A 16,305-nucleotide genomic window follows, 5' to 3' on the forward strand; every position below is an offset into this window, starting at 1 on the left:
AAATACAAACACTGTTCTGCATATTTACAGCAACACACACACACACAAATGTAAATACTGCAGGAGCCTCTTTTACAAACACTCGTAAAAAGTGCAGAGGCACGTTTGAACGTTTATTTGAACTACAGCTGCTTTCTAAATGCTGCCATGTTTTGGTTTCTGTCTTCTTTTTCAGGATGGGCGGCATCCCAGCCCGGACACACAAAGATGAAAAGCTGCTCATCTACCTGGGCATCATAGATATTCTACAGTCATACAGGTACTGATGCTAATGAAACTGAAAAACACTGGATTTTTACTGCCTTTCCTTCTTACTTTGTCTAGAAAATAGATTAATATGTTGACTTGTTGTGCCACGAAGTCTTATGAGATCCAACAGCCTTTTGGGTCATCAGCTTTTCCTACTCGTGGTGCTTTAAAAGCATTGCATAAACCTTTGTGAGCCTTGTCGGCATCAGACTCTTGACAGCGTAGGCGAAGTCAGATCAGGTCAGATATGATGAAAAGGCAGAGTTTGTGTACTTTTGCTCTCTTAAAAGCTAAATGTTGCTTAACTTAAAGGCAGAACTTTAAGTTGAGCAAAGCTTTGCGCTGCACCCAGAGGGAAAAGTGAAACCTTTTAGGTTTGATCGGGCATAAAGGGGAATTTGTTGTATAACCTTCGTAACAAGGCCTCTTTTTGTTGTGTTTCTCCTGCAGGTTCATTAAAAAGTTGGAGCACTCATGGAAAGCCCTGGTGTACGATGGTGTAAGTTGATAGCCTGCTCAAATCTGATGGAGCAGCTTTTATGAATGAGCCTTTTATTTTCTTACGTCCTCTTTAAAATTACCCGTGGCTGTCCGATAAACCCTGACTTCTTCTTTTTTTTTTTTTTTTAATTTCTTTCCTCTCTTTCTGATTTGTCCTCAGGACTCAGTCTCAGTCCACCGGCCCGGGTTTTACGCCAGCCGCTTCCTGAAGTTCATGAGCACACGGGTCTTCAGGAAGACTCAGCGTAAGTCAGCTGACTGATCATGGTCATACATGTGAAACTAAAGGAGGAAACAAAATGTGGATAGCTGGAAATCCTGCTCTGGTAACGGGAATAAAACTGTAGGCAGTTTATCTCGTGAATTACTGAAATAGCACTGGGTCTTTTAGAGTCGGCTATTGGATAAGCTTTTGAAGCACATGATCCGTAAACTCCGAGATAGGAAAATAGTTTTCATAGTTTTTTAATAGTTTTATCCGTAGCATCTATTCTCAGTGTCCTGGGTGTGGCTGTAGGTGAAACCAGGAAGCTGTTTTGGAACATCAAATATAGAAACAAATGTTACCATGTCGGACCCCCTCTGTGGAAATACATATGGCTGAGGCACTGATTTGAGGATTTAGCTGCGCTGTTAACCATTGCCAAGTCCCGACAGAGGGAGATGACAGGAAAGGATTTTATTTCACGCCCTGCTCAGGAGGCAGAATAAGAGTGGCTTAGGGGACATTTGTGTCAGCGTCATTGTGCATTTTAACAGTTTAATAGCTTCTAATTTTGGAAGCAGGGCATTGAAGTTTTCCTCTGTGTGAACACTGATTTGATTTATCTCCCCCTAATTATTGCAGTTTTTGTCTCCCTCGCCTCCAAGTCCCTGAATATCAGATTGTGGTCCTTTACCTGACTCATGTGCTCTTTTTTTTTTTTTTTTTTTTTAATTTTGGCTCCACAGCAATTCGATTCTCCCCTTCAAAGAGGACCCGCACTTCCATCCCTGCTCTGAAGTCGTGCTCACAGGAGATCCTTTCATCGCAGGCGGATGAGAGGAACGAGGAGGACAGGAGGGACCGGCTGGTAGGAGCGCGCAGCCTCGCCAGCCTGGATGGACAAGGTACACAAAACAAGAGTTTGACAGATCAGCATCTGTGCCAAGGAAGTGGGGGTGGGATTGGTAGATCATAAAAAGCACTTGACATTTTACCTTAATCCTCGCCACGTCTGCCTCTTCAAGCTTCGTTTTGCGGCTTATTAGAGCTTTTTAGAAACACTCGAGGCCACTAAAGAGCTGCTTCCACTCAGCCATAAAAATGTTGTCCTCTCAGCACTTCCCAAGAGGAGGAAGCAGTCAGTGGTTGATGTATTGTTTGGCTTTGATGGAAATAAACAGAGGTTACCTTCCTATTAACATTACATCAGTTACAGTATTTGTGTGTACAAACTGTGTATAAACCATCCTTAGATTGAGCTCCCCCTACATTCTTACGTGATAAAGCAGCTACATCTGTGTGATCTTTGTGTTTGATAAGGCGAGTTATTTAGCCAACAACACACCGGAAGAAATGTGGGTGTGGAGCAGAAAGACAAGTCACGGGGGTCATTTGTCCTCTCCTCTAATCGAGCCCTGCCCCAGCTGTATCTCCAGCTGTGATGCAACAAACTATAAATCCGTTTGGGTTGTTAAACTTCCCTTCGCTCTTATGGTCACTGAAGGGGTCTCGGGAAGGGCAGGAAATCGGTTTTCACTCTAAAGGGAGTAGCTCGTATGTCAGTTTAACTGGAAGCATCTAAACAAAGTGTGTCGCACATGCTGCTGCTTTGATCTGAAGTGGGCTGGACCAGCGAAAATCCCATTTCTGTCAGAGTAAAGAATTTTATCTACATATTTAATCCATTTCCATCTCAATATGAGAAAAAAAGTGTGTGTTTAACAGTATGTCTTCGTTTTTTTTGTTTTTTTTTTTCATGATAAAGAAATTCGGCTGTAGTTGATGAAAGAAATCTGTCACTACGACTCTTTGGCCTTTAATCGTAAAAACAAAATGTGTAAGAGTACAGAATTGTAGTAGCTCATTTCCCCAGACTGCCCTGTAATGTTTAATTCACAGAAATGTCTATAGGAACTTGAATGTCATTCAGTCATTTATCTATTACTTCATTACTTTGGTGTCATATGAATGACTGTGGGAGGGGATCTTTATCAGTAGGACATCTGTAAAATGTATGAAAATACAGGTAAAAGTCCAAAATTTATGCTCTGCTTCACAATCTCCAAAGATGTCTCGTGGGCTGGATCAGAGTCTTGGCCCTTTCGATTCTGGCCCCTGGGCCTTATGTTGACACCCTAATCTAATCAGTTGCATTAAACTCTCATTCGCTGCCTTGTGTCGATGATTAGGTTTTGAAGTCCGCAAAGACACGGCAGAATTACAAGAAAAACGTACTCTCTTTTCCTAGGATACATCCAGTGTCAGCTTTAGATTTTATTCAGCTCAGCTTCCAGGAAATGCTTCCTTTTAAGGGGGAACTCTGATTTTACAGCGTTTGGTGTTCTCACACTTATCTGGAGCCGAAGTACTCAGCCTAAAGTTGTAAAATGTGTGGGATCGCCCAACCGTAGAGGTCAAAATGCGCTTACCTGGATTGTGGAGTTTGAAAGTCTGAAGGCACAGGAGTGTTTATTGTTTTACTGTTTTATGGTGCGCTCTAACATCAGGCTGTTGTGGCAGATGGCCGCCCTCGCTCTTCCTGTCGCCAAGTGTTTGCTCATAGTTAGATTGCTGAATCTTTAGGTTTTTCTCTGTGATTTTTGTGGGGCCTTTCCCGTCACTATGAAGCATCTTTAGATGACTGTTTGTATTTATTGGCACCATGTAAGTTAAAACTGAGCGCACCTGAGATAGGAAACCGTCACATGTTTAAAATTTAGTTTTCTTATTTCCTCCTCAGCCGTGTTCGGTTCATATCTGCGCCCCGACATTGTCCCAGCCAACCCATCCTTCTACGAGGGCTCCTCCATGGGAACTATCTCCACCTCCTCCATCTTTGTAAATGTGGAAAACCAAACAGAGGACAGGTACAGTGTCTTCTGTGTTGACGTTTCCTTGTTTTCCTACACTCACATGATCCTGAAATGTTAGGCTGATCAGCTTAAACCATGACGCAAGGCCACGAAGAAAAGAAGGAAGTCACGCCTGACATGTACATGCTCGGGCATGTACATGTCACGCACATGCTCGGGCACTCCCGCCTTATTGTTACCTGTGCGTCTACGTCACATGGTCTTATTGGTGACGTGCGTCATGGAGCATGTTACTCACTTAGTTTTCCTGCATGCATCCAAGTACACGTGCACGCTTCCTAGACAACATATGAATCAGGATGCGTGGTGTTGTAGTGGACGCCAGGAAAACTTTTATTTGATTGGACTCTTGTGGCAGGAATGACTTTGGATGGCTCAAGTGTCCCTTAATGAAATGCTTTAATGGCACAGCATTGACTAATAGTTGAAACCCTGATTTTTAACACAATCGGAGTGTTACATTAACAGGTTTCATTGTGACTTTTACCAGTGTGGACAGAGAAAGTGTGTTAAAGCTTTATTTCCTGTCCTGCTAAAAGCCTCTAAGCCCTGCATCCCCTGCCCTTTGCATTTTTTTCTTCCCTTCCACCTTTCAGTGCTCCTCCTGTCCAACAGTGTCGAGTTCAGCTTGCTTTCTGAGGCTGCATTGTGTGACTTGCCCGGTCTTGTCCCTTCATCAGTCACCTGCTGCTGCCCTGACATTGTTCTGTCAACTGTTTTTATAAATATTTAAACAGCAGCTTTGACACACTCTTACTCTGTGCCATTACGCTGCACAAATACGGTGACAAAAGAGGACAAGCGGCGCTGTGGAGACTGTATATCAGCCAACAATAATCCCTGTCTGACAGCCGCTCTGCCTTTTATTTTAGCAACACACTTTTGAAGTGTCACGTCTATATATATATATATATATATATATATATATATATATATATATATATAATTTTTTATTTATTTTTTAATAAAGCTGTAGCTTATCCGTATGTCTCACATCCATCTGTTATCTCTACCACTATAGCAACATGCTGCTCTTGTTCTAATTGGATTACATCTCTTTGAACCCCTAACATAGTGTGTCATATGTTAGAAAAGGGCAAACACACATTCCTGAATTTATCAGGAAGTCTGCTGATGTGCATATAAGGGAAAACGATCTTTTGTTGCCCCCTAGTGGTTAAACAGAGACTGCAACTAAAGGCAGGATGAACTTTGCAGTACGAATGTGCGAGCTACGTTCAAATCCATATATGTGACTCCTGTATGGATTCAGTCTAATAGCACTCTATTTCAGCATTACGCTTTTGATCCATTTTTAATAAGTCCCTCCCCCCATTCCTCCTCGCCCAATTCAACTACTGCAAGGAATTTCCAAGATCTGTGGGCTGCGCGTTAGCTGGATCTCATTCGTTGAATGCGTACATGCATGAAAAAGAACATATTTTCTGTCAGAGTGCAATATGCTACAGTTTTTATTAGAAAGGATAGAAAATTGGAATTTCTGTGGATGTAAGTTCCCTCCAGTGGAAACCAAAATGAAGGAGTTAACTTTTTAGGTCTGTAATTTCCTGGAAGAATTCTCTTTTAAAGCTCACTTGTATCTCTTACCCCACATTGAGAAATCTGTAGGACTCTCTCTCCCAGCAATTCCTCTCAATTTCAACCTCCCGTTTGGCGTTTCTGAGACAATGAGCCCTACGTCCTGACACCAGACAGGTTTCTTTGTCTCTTTACGTCAGAGTCCGCAATAAATCTGCGGTTCGTTTGTTAAGGGGTTTTTTCCAATCCCTTTTCCAGCACTGTTTATACAGCTGCCCTGCTCTAACCGGGGCTTTGACGCAGACGATAAGCTCTCAGGTCCGTCTACAAGTTAACGTGCGACCGTGTTTTTCAGGGATGACGTCGCATCCAGCTCCACCTTCACCCTGGAGGACAGTGCCATCTGCCTTACGTCGGAGCAGAGCACCATGGACGTGGACATGGATCGAGGATGACGGATCGGTTCTTGACGTCTACCTGGTGGGTTCATTTATTTCAGGTTATTCTTGTTTAAATATTGACTAGGCTTTAGCTGGATATACTGACTTATTCTCTTTGTTTCACAGTGAAAGGAGCAGCTTTACAAACATTCATTTTCTCCTGCCAAGCATAAGACAATCGCCACACCCCCACTGGACAGGCCATGCTGGCGTTTGACTCACTTTCAGTGCTGCTAGATCCATGTTGCCACTTGTCTTTGCCAACACATCAAAAAAAGTACTGAGATTTCCACTGGTTGTTGGACGAAAAGTCAAAGTGAAGGAGATCTGCGAGGAACCATGCAACATACCGTGTCACGTGCTGTACATCAGACTGAGCTTTCAGAACATGCGTCAACGCCGCGGCACCATTAGGTTTTATATGTGTGTACTGTTTTCAAGGCCTACAAAACAACTTCAGCATATATGAGGAGACGGTAGATGCAAACCATTCATGTGTTTAGATGTTTTGTTTGGGTTTTTTTCTTTCCCTGCTGTTCAGAAAGACATGAAGGACACTTTTACGATTCGCGACTGCTTTAGTTGCTGTTAAAATGAGAAATGTTTACACTGAATTTATGGTGGCATCTTTGTCCCCAATGAGGAGGGACGCCGCGTTGTCAAACGAAGGACACAAGTTGGTTTTGTAGCCGCATCCAACACCTACCAGGAAAGACTCCTGTGAACAGACTCGATACTGAAGCTGCCGAGGCCAAACCCGAGGTGCGATCCGGTTTAAGCGGCCTGCATTTTTTCCTAACTGCGCCGCCCGGAGAGGAGCGTGAAGCGAGCAAAGACTGCGGCCAGGCCTCGGCTGAAGCACGGAGCAGGAGGCACTTTTGACATGTTATGATTTCTGTAAGACAGATTTCTCCAAGGACACTGCTTTAGGCGGGTGGGCTACCTGATATAAGCACAGATGTGTGAACATGCACTTTTTTTTAATCTTTATTATTCAAATGCACACTTGTTTTGTCGTTGACACTACATGTACAAAGACAATGAAGCAACACTGTAGATATTTTTTTTTCTGTTTGATGTGGAACTACTAGTTTCATGAGGTTTGCGTCATGACTGAAGATGCTTTTACTCAGGATATCCTTTGATACTGAATAAGTATGTCCTCTTTAAGTTCAAGTTCTGAGACACTCGGTGGCGGTCCAGTACCGCTCCGTCAAAATCATATCCAGCTATAAGTGTTTGAACTCCACGATCACGTCAGTTGAGACCATAATTTATTATGTAAATCCCAATATTTTACCATTTGCTGAAAATATACTTTCATCGCTGAATGTATAGACAATGCGTATTTATATAAAGAAGAGACTCCTATAAATAAAAAATTAAAACTCTGTGTCTGCCTGTGAATGCTCAAAACATTTCATGTCATGCGTTTGCAGGTCATAGCTGTGGATGTTTAGGAAGTGGCGGTCTTTAGTGAGAGCAGAAACCCTAGGCATGCAAACACGGTGGTAACACGTAAACTCCACGTAGAAACGGCCGTGACCTGATTCTGTTCCAACGCTGATTATTGCTGCTTTCCACAGAAACCAGTTTCATTGTCACGCCAGTGTGAGGAAAAGAATACGATCGGTTCTGCTGTATATTAACTTTAATTTACAGAACATTGCAAAACATTTACTGTCAAATAAAATTTCTCATATACAGTTTAAAAATATACAGACTATTTAAAATACAGACAAAACTGAAATCACTTAATGCATTCTGCTCATGTAGCTACAACACTGTGCAAAACGTCTGCAGCCACGCCTCATTTCGTGACATTTGCCTCCAGATTTTCTTGTAATTTTTTAAAGTGGTTTTCAGAAATAGTTCTCTGGGCTCTTCCAAAGATTTTCTTTAGACATTGGCTGTTTTTATAAAAAAAAAAAAAAAAAATTAATTTATTTTAAATACACATTTTCAGTCCGTTCCTTGTACCTGACCATTTTCAGAGGTATGTTTTTAGTTTAAGCCTTTTAACACTATCATATGAAAAAGGCACCAAACCAAAGTTAAATGCTCCTCATCGACTGTTTCTGTCATTAAATTCAAGTGTTTAAGAGTCACGAGTGATAATTTATTTGACATCTAGAGTTTTCTCTGTACAATACACCGTGTCCACTGTGCTCTCTGAAAGCTACTTTATAACAATATTAAAGATTTCAAAGCTTTAGGCCGTCAAACTGCAAAGAGTCGTCACGAGAGGGAGAGAAGAAGTGAAAGTGTTCACACCTCATCAGTGCTTTTGCTGTAAATATCAGTTTAGGGTTTTTTTTGTTTGTTTAATTGACCTTTAGTGAAGTTTAGCAGTACCAAAAAAGGAGAAAAAAAGCAGCTGTAATACTACCAATTAGAGCAAGCCCCCCCCCAAAAAAGTCAAGAAATGGATAATCAATAGAAATGCACAAAATAATTTACCCAAAAAAAAAAAATCACCTCATGAAATTCTTGTGCTTACATACAAAAGCGCCCATGACCAGCATGATCATAAACAACTACTTTTGTTTTAAAGCTCGAGGGGCATCTGAATAATTACAGATTCTGTAGATCTTACCTCGTTCACTTCAATAAAATCAATCTCAAAAAAGAAAAGAAATCATGAACTTAGTTAAACTTAAAAGGTCAAAGATGGTATGCATGGTAATTAAATTAACCCAATAAAACAAAAATATACAAATTCAATTAATTATAATTATAGAAGATGTAGCTGCCAGTCAAGTTGTGCTTGGGGTCCTGGTTACCTCGTTGAATTCAGAAAAGGATAGGCTTCCCGGCGGTTTTCTCCTGGACGTAGGAGCTGAAGCGTTTGAGGAACTTGGGATACTCTCTCTTGGCCACAGGTCTGAGGATTGATGCTGGAAACCAGCCTCCGGGGTTCACTGCAGTCACACAGAGAAATATAATCAGGAAACAGTGTGTTCCCGCTGACTTATGATAAAACTATTAATAATAAACCTGCACAGGCAGCTGTGTGGGATGCCCTCTGGCGGGACGTGGTGATTTAATATTTATGTTTTTAAATGAACTCCCTCGACTCGCTCGGCATCTCTGACAATAAACTGGCTTAAGATTCCTCCTGCAGCGCTGCTTTATGTAATAACCTGCTTGTCTGAAGGGGCAGAAGTTGCAGTCTGGACTACAATTTCAAAGTAAAACCCCAGGCTGGGTCATCCTGGTGTCAAAACTACAAAATTCATTTAACAAAAACAAAAAAGGGCCAAAACAAAGAATGGCATGTCAGTCATTCAAACGAATGAATAACCAATTGTACTATATTTTCTTTGATGGTCTAACAACCGCTTCCATTAGACTGAATAACCAAACATTCAGACATTCAAAGTGTGCTTTTCTCATCTGTCGTCTACAAAATCTAGTGATACATGTGAGGACTGTAAGACTAAACAGAGGCTTTGTTCTGCTGTCTGCTGAGATCAAAGCCAGATGCTCTTAAGAGGCACTTACCATTGGCAACATAGCTGACCCTACACGAGATGTTGTCTCTGCTGATCTCTTTGTCGCCCTCTGGTGGACTCACCAGCGTTTGGCAGATCATTGCAACGTTAAGTTTGGCACGAACACACCGGTTTGTTAGCTGAAAGTGAAAAATACACGAATAAATAAATAGGAGTAAAAACAAATTAAATCCCCCAAAACAGACACATATCTCACTGTAACTGATATGACAGACAGACTTTGGTTAACATTGTTCTCCCATTTACTCAATAAGGCCTTGTTTGACAAGATGATGTTTGATACTAACATGAACTAAATGCACTGTTACAGCACTTGGAGGTGTGAAGAGAAAAATATGCATAAGCAGTATGTTTACCCAGCTTTCTTTGTCAGGCATAATGTGTTAAACCTCAAATGTAAGAGTTGTTCTTATACCAGGAGCAGTGCTTATGTCTGTTTTCAGTCATCCAGGTCATGGTATGCTTAAGCACTCGAGCTGAAGGCAACTGGACGTGTTTTTACTTTCATTAAGATTTTTCACATCTCATCTGAGAGTCTTCTTCAGTCATAAAGGCCCAAATATTTAACCTCTACTGGGATTGGCCAGAGTCGCCTCTATTTTTTGAGGCGACTGAGGTCCTTCAACATCTGCCGGACAATGCTTGGGATTTTCTACAAGTCTGTTGTGGCCAGTGCGATCCTCTATGCTGTTGCATGCTTGGGGAGTAAATTGAGGGTTGCTGATGGTAAGAGACTCAATAAACTGATCTGCAAGGCCAGTAATGTTGTGGGGATGGAGCTGGACTCTCTTGAGGTGGTGTTGGAGAGGCGAATGTTGTCCAAGATAAAGGCAATGTTGGATAATTCCTCCCACCCACTCCATGACATGCTGGTCAGTCACAGAAGAAGTTCAGCAAGAGACTAAGATTACCAAAAAGCACCACTGAACGACACAGGAAATCATTCCTGCCTGTGGCCATCTCCCTGTACAACTCATCCACTTAACACACTGTATACTGCAATAGTTACACCCCTTTTGCACATTCCCTTCTTTCTTATTCAGATATTTATCAATAAGTGACTTATATGTATGTATATATTGTGCTATTTCTTACTTTTTGTAACGTCTGTCTTTGTTACTGTTTGTACTGGAGCACTGTAACCAAAATAATTTCTCCTAGGGATCAATAAAGTGTTCTGATTGTCACCTTGGGGGTGGTCCTGAGAGTTTTTGACTCACCCTGTCATCATGTCAAAAGGAAAGATGTTTCACCTTCACAAACCTAAAAAGAAGTAAAGCTGCCTTTAACTCAAGTGCTTAGCACTGGGACTCTGCTGTAACCCAAAGTAATTGTCTTGTGTATGACTTTATGAGCCTCTCACATGATTGTGCTCGGGATCATTGCCCTGTCACGTGACTCAAGCTTTAGCTGCCAGTGTCAGATTTGACTCTATAATACTTCATGAGTTCATGAAAGGTGCTCAGGTTCCTGTGATTCTGAAACATCATTCCTCCACCACTGTGTCTCACAGTTGGTTTGATGTGCTAATGCTGATATGCTGTAGTTTTAAAACTACTTCAGCCTGAAATATACATGTAAAAAAACTTAGGATTATTATGATTATAAGACTATTATTACTATTTTTGTTAGGCTGTGAGATGGGTTAATGATTAGCAGTACTAACGGTACTAACTTATCATTTCAGTGACAAGACACCCCCGCAGAAAACAGAAAAGAGTGTGAAATTTTCCAGCATGCTTTGAATAGCGAAGAGTAGCGCCATCTGGTGGACAAATCTAAACATTTTAAATTGAAGCGAATTTCAATAGCTTTCAATGGGGCATTTTTTGGCCTTAGATCAAATGTGGATGTGCATAGCTTAACCATTTTAAGCTAATTTAAGGAGTTGAGACAACTATTCTAAAATGTAAAAAACATATCTTTTGGCAAATATCAGCTATATTCATTCAGCACAGCAGAAAATAGAAAATAAAAGAAATAACAGAAAATAAAAAACTGAATGGCACAAAATGTCCCGAACATCATCTATTAATTCAATGAACACAGCACAACAGTCTAGCGCTAAAAACACAAGGGAAGCCTCTGAGGGTTAATCTTACAGGTACATCATCATGCTCCACAGAGATGTTGCAGACGATCCATGTGTCAGGTTCACTTTCATTTCTCGGTGGAATCATCCTGATGACTGACAGGAAGAGCAGATCTCTCTGAGCGACAGGCCACACTGTCTAAAACAAAGGAGACATGTGATCAATTCAATCAATCAAAAACAGGCTGTGCAATATAACTGATGAAATGTGCATTGTGTTTCACTGTGCAGTGTGCACTCAGTATACCTTGTGCGTCTGGTACACAACGACGGCATTATCAGAGAGCTTTTCCACAACGTGGAAATTTTCAACGGTGGCTGTGGGAGGGAGAGTTCACATCAGGTCATGGCAATAACACAAGGAGAGTCAAATAATAATAATATGTTGGACTAAAACACAGATCTTACTCTCCCAGTCCAATCGGACTGCAGTGTCCCAGAAGTAGTGGCAGACCTCATGTCCAGTTACCCCCTTCACAGCATGTGTCGCTTTGAGGGGATCCAGGACGATGCCGTTCTCCTCCACTTCCCTCCTGTATACCTGTTACACAGCACCACAGACAGAATATTATAAACACACTAACAACTTCACCCGTTACTAAAAACTAAGATGATTTTTTTTTTCAGCCTTTTTAAAAGTTTTAAATCACCGTGTACTTCAGTGGCGTATTTTTTCACTGTAGCACAAATAAGTTACTACTGCAGTACATTTTAAAATGTGAATGAGATTTAAATATTCACAGCAAACAACAGAAATAATTCATGTTTTCTGTCCTCACCTTCATCGCCCCTTCTTCTGCTATCAGTTGCCAGTTGGCACCTCCACCCTCCTCCTGGATGGAGTAAGCCATGTGATTCTGCACAGTTTCCTCCACCTAAGAGTCAGATATTATAGCATTACAGTATTTATATGCCTGAGCGATCGTCACACCTTCTACCTGTGTATTTAGTTTTTTTAAACAGAGGTGTTGATAGAAATAAGAGAGCCATGAATCCCAGAAATGTCTTAAGCAAATTTACTATCCAACTAAATAAATATTACACACTTGATGTTGCTTGGGTGTGTTCAAAACCTCAACAACGCGTCACGGTCCCTGATTTCTCCCAGAATTTTGACTTCCTGTATAGTCAGGTTGTGCTATATACTGAGCACAACCTGACTCTAATCCTCGGAGCACAGGAAACCTTTGTGAAATCCTGCAGGGAGTGGTTTAGCAGGCGTTTACGTGACGTTCCCAAACACAGCACTTGAGGGCTGAATCTGTGAATGTTATCTGAAGCAGATGACTGATTAGCTCGATCGAGGACGAGGAAGGAGAGTGGGTATAGAGCTGTACATCGGAGAGAGATTTTAAAAAGAAGAAGGAATAAACTACAAAAACTGAAAAAGACTCCGCAGCAGGAGAGCAGAAGACACATAACAACCCCAAAAAAGTAGCATTTCATATGAATCTGTACTTTAATATTGCAGTGAGCACAAAATGATGTGATTAAGATTAAGGTCAGGTATGTCAGCGTCATCAGCACCAAGAAGACCTTGATTTGTACAGGGATGATAAGACAAAGATAAGAGCAGCAACTTGTTACCTTAAATTTAAACAAAGGTGGACAGGAGGAGGGTGAATAGCACAGAGCAAACAAACATAAATATGGTTCGCACCTTGTTGGCAAATCTGTGTGTGCCGATGCTGGAATATTCATGACCGGAGGAAGCTGAAGGCAGTTGAACTTTCCAGACCGTCCTTGACTGGCTCTGAGGGAACGAGCAGATGAGTTAAGATGAGAAGATCAAGGAGACAGAAATGGGTTTATGGAGGCCATGAATGAGAACATTGAGACAGCAGTGAGGAGGGTGACAGATGGGTTCAAGGTGGTGTTGCTGGGCTCTGAGACCCTTCTCGTGATGGGCAGACTGATATATGAGTTTAGAGAGGAGTCTCTGCAGACTATGAGTTCAATTAAGTTCAGTTTTATTTGTCATATGCAAGTTAGCACAGGGTCAACATTGCAATGAAATGTATGTGACGAGCAGAAGACAGTCACTCAGCAGTATAGTACAGTAAAAAAAAGAAAAACATTGTAAAAGAGCAAAATATTTATAAAATATAGTAAATATTTTGCTCTGACTATGATGTTCACATACAACAATGTGTTCTATAATGAGAGTAGGGAGCAGGTGGAAGAGAGCCTGGGGAGGTGGAGGTATCCTCTGGAGTGAAGAGAAATGAAAGACAGTAGAAGAAAGACCTAATATGTGTGTGTGAATGAGAGGGAGACAGGTGTAACAGTGAAGATGCAAGGAGGAGGCAGCCTAATTTTGACCTAAAATGAACAGTAATTAATATATTATTATAGCTTGAGTGTTTAATCATAAGAAAGTTTTGCACAGGCCTCTATGCAGTCCCCCAAGAGCTACATTTCAGTCTAAAGGCCTCAGTTAGCATGTTAAACGTTAAAGTTCACGACAGTGCAAAAACACTGAAAGAGTGTGGCTTGTTTGGAAGGGTTGCCACAAGAAAGCTTCTTGTCTCTCTCTAAACAAAAAAGGAAGAACATGGCTGCACAGCTTATCTGAACAAATCACTAATAAGACCTTTGGACAGGCAAGACCAATGTTTGTCCATGAAGAACTGCACTATGTGTGTTGAAAGCCAAACACAGCATATCAATAAAAACATCAACATAGTGGTGGATGTGTGATGATTTGGGGTTTGTTTTACAGCCACAGGATCTGGCCACGTTACAGCCAGCCAAGAACTCCTCTCTATAATAAAAGTCTTCTTCAGTCAAATATGAAAGTATTTGTCCCACAGCTACTGTAAAGCTTTACCCGCATGCAATTTGACAATTATCTGATGCAAAGCATCAAATCTACAGCAGAATGACTGGAAAAAAAGAGAAGAAAAATCAAGGTGTTGCAATGGCTCAGTCAAAGTCCAGAATGAGCTGCGCATAAACAAATGCCCGCAAACCTCACTGAACTGAAGCAACGCTGTAAGGAAGCGTGGACCAAAGTTCCTCTATAATGATCTGAAAGGCTGATAAAGTCATACAGAAATCATTTTGGGACTTCAGGTTATTACTGCCAAAGGTACTTCTAGAAGCTATTGATTGGGGGATGCACTCAGTTTTCCACAGGACTCGACTTTCCTTTCCACGTGACTGTTTCTGTTCTACTTTGTATCTTTATGTCCATTAATCCGTTTGGATCTTATCTCTCTTTGTCTACACGAAGAAATGCTGCCATTCCACATAACAGCTGATCAGCGAAGAAGTAAAATGGTTAGATTATATTCAATAGTTTATCCCAGTCCAATTAGTATTATTCAGATCTATGACTTAGAAGAAAGGAATTATAGCAAACTAGCTAAAGTATCTGGACTTTGTTTTTTTAATTGCTGTGTGGATAAACTAACAAATCAAGTGTGGCTACCGGTGAACTGTAATGCTAACAACAGAGTAATACTATTAAAGTCAGAGGAACCAAACACAAACACAAACAAACAGGTATAAAGGGAGGTGTCGGCATTCCAGACAACACTGCCCACAAAATAAATAGAATGTGTCGTATAACCAGGACACAGAGACCTACTGTAACTGGATGGCTGCAGGTCTGCACAGGTATCCATCTTTGAGTCTCCTGCTTCAGCAGCTGTTTCTTCTTACTTTTCCGTGACTGCTTCGGTGAACTGTGCAACGAAGTCCCGGTACTCATTTTCTAACTTACTCTCCGAACAAGTGTGGGTAGGTGTGTCCCGCTCCTCGTGTGTTTGCTCTGTGACTGTTTCTATGTCTCTACCCCACACACCCGCAGTTAAACTTCACATACATAACCAAACACTGATAAGTTTGTGGTTGATTGACTCAGGTAATCTAACTCACAGGAAATGCTTCCCGGCTTACCTTTACGCACAGAGAGAGAGAGAGAGAGAGAGAGAAAGGAGGGAAGGAACTGGTTTGTCGAGATCAGCTGAGGATCAGGACATACACGAGGAGCTCTTTTTAAAGGCACAGGCCAATCAGTGTCAACATGAACAGAGAGTGTTACAGGACCTCAAACTGTCCACTTGTTTCATGTTTACTGAGCAGTGACTGTAGGAGTTGAATTTCATAACATGTTTACAGTAGCCGCTTTTATCCGGATAGCTGGATCATGGAAAGGACCGGTGAACTGACTTTTCCTGTTTTTCTTGCTGCCTGGACACAGGCTACAGTCTCTTTTTCCTTTGGATGCGATCTGATTTGCATTTTCAGCAGGCGGACCAACACCGGAGCTAACTTGCATTAAAGTGTATGTAGTGTAAAGTATTCACCGCTAGATGTCAGTAGTTATTCTTTCTAATGTTGCCATGATTGTATTTAAGGACTGATGAATAAGTAAAATACAGACTACAGCTGAAAGTTAAAAAATAACTACCTTTTATAAAAAAGAAGAAAAAAAAAAAAAAAAAAAAAAAAAAAGAAGAATATTTTCGAAATCTGTCAAAAAAAAAAAAAAAAAAAAAAAAAAACCTGATTAAAATAAAAATGACTACATTAACTGAACTTAATTCAAGCTTTTTACCCACATTTGAAGCCACTGGACGTCTCTGAGAAGTCAGAAATTAATCAAGTATCACATACAACCACTAAAATTAGTGTTGTTCAGGAATGCAGTAACAATATTCAAGCATATTCTGGTGGAATAACCATTGTAGAAACAAAAAAATTTGTAACAAGCAAAACTTAATTTAGGACTACTTTGGTAAACCTGACATTGGAAGGTGGTGTGAAAATGTAAACGCTCTACATAAATTACACAGATGTGATACAATGCAGCTGACAGTAAAAACACAAAAATATTATATACACAGAGATATAGATTATACACAGACACACACTTAAAGTGTTA

At 40.9% G+C, this 16,305-nt stretch overlaps 2 protein-coding genes across 3 annotated transcripts in view; one reads left to right on the forward strand and one right to left on the reverse strand.

Annotated features, from left to right (window-relative positions):
- Positions 1-7,198, forward strand: part of pip5k1bb (phosphatidylinositol-4-phosphate 5-kinase, type I, beta b) — a 32,263-nt gene extending 25,065 nt beyond the window's left edge. For both annotated transcript variants that reach the window (XM_040019040.1, XM_040019041.1), the window contains exons 9-15: positions 176-259; positions 700-748; positions 911-995; positions 1,702-1,860; positions 3,696-3,822; positions 5,723-5,847; positions 5,934-7,198. In XM_040019040.1, coding sequence (XP_039874974.1) covers positions 176-259; positions 700-748; positions 911-995; positions 1,702-1,860; positions 3,696-3,822; positions 5,723-5,822 — 604 coding nt within the window. In that variant the 3' untranslated portion in view covers positions 5,823-5,847; positions 5,934-7,198. The remainder of the gene's footprint in view (positions 1-175; positions 260-699; positions 749-910; positions 996-1,701; positions 1,861-3,695; positions 3,823-5,722; positions 5,848-5,933) is intronic.
- Positions 7,199-7,730: 532 nt separating this feature from the next.
- Positions 7,731-15,789, reverse strand: LOC120725933 (ceramide transfer protein-like). The gene is made up of 8 exons (XM_040019042.1): positions 15,007-15,789; positions 13,075-13,167; positions 12,194-12,289; positions 11,823-11,955; positions 11,662-11,732; positions 11,425-11,553; positions 9,312-9,441; positions 7,731-8,728 (listed from the first exon to the last, which is right to left on the reverse strand). Exons 1-8 carry the CDS (start codon positions 15,127-15,129, stop codon positions 8,601-8,603), a joined length of 903 nt encoding a protein of 300 aa, XP_039874976.1. The 5' UTR covers positions 15,130-15,789; the 3' UTR covers positions 7,731-8,600.
- Between the last annotated feature and the right edge of the window lie 516 nt (positions 15,790-16,305).

The sequence above is a fragment of the Simochromis diagramma genome, unplaced genomic scaffold, assembly GCF_900408965.1.
Source record: "Simochromis diagramma unplaced genomic scaffold, fSimDia1.1 OVJJ01000822.1, whole genome shotgun sequence".
NCBI lineage: Eukaryota > Metazoa > Chordata > Actinopteri > Cichliformes > Cichlidae > Simochromis > Simochromis diagramma.

What these genes read in the sequence shown, in the direction of transcription:
- LOC120725933 (XM_040019042.1), bottom strand. Translation starts at nt 15,129, where the DNA reads ATGAGTACCGGGACTTCGTTGCACAGTTCACCGAAGCAGTCACGGAAA. An exon ending in CAGAAGAAGGGGCGATGAAG is followed by an intron (nt 11,956 to 12,193) that starts GTGAGGACAGAA and finishes GCTGTGTAACAG; the next exon opens with GTATACAGGAGGGAAGTGGA. An exon ending in TGGAGCATGATGATGTACCT is followed by an intron (nt 9,442 to 11,424) that starts GTAAGATTAACC and finishes TTTCACTTTCAG; the next exon opens with CTAACAAACCGGTGTGTTCG.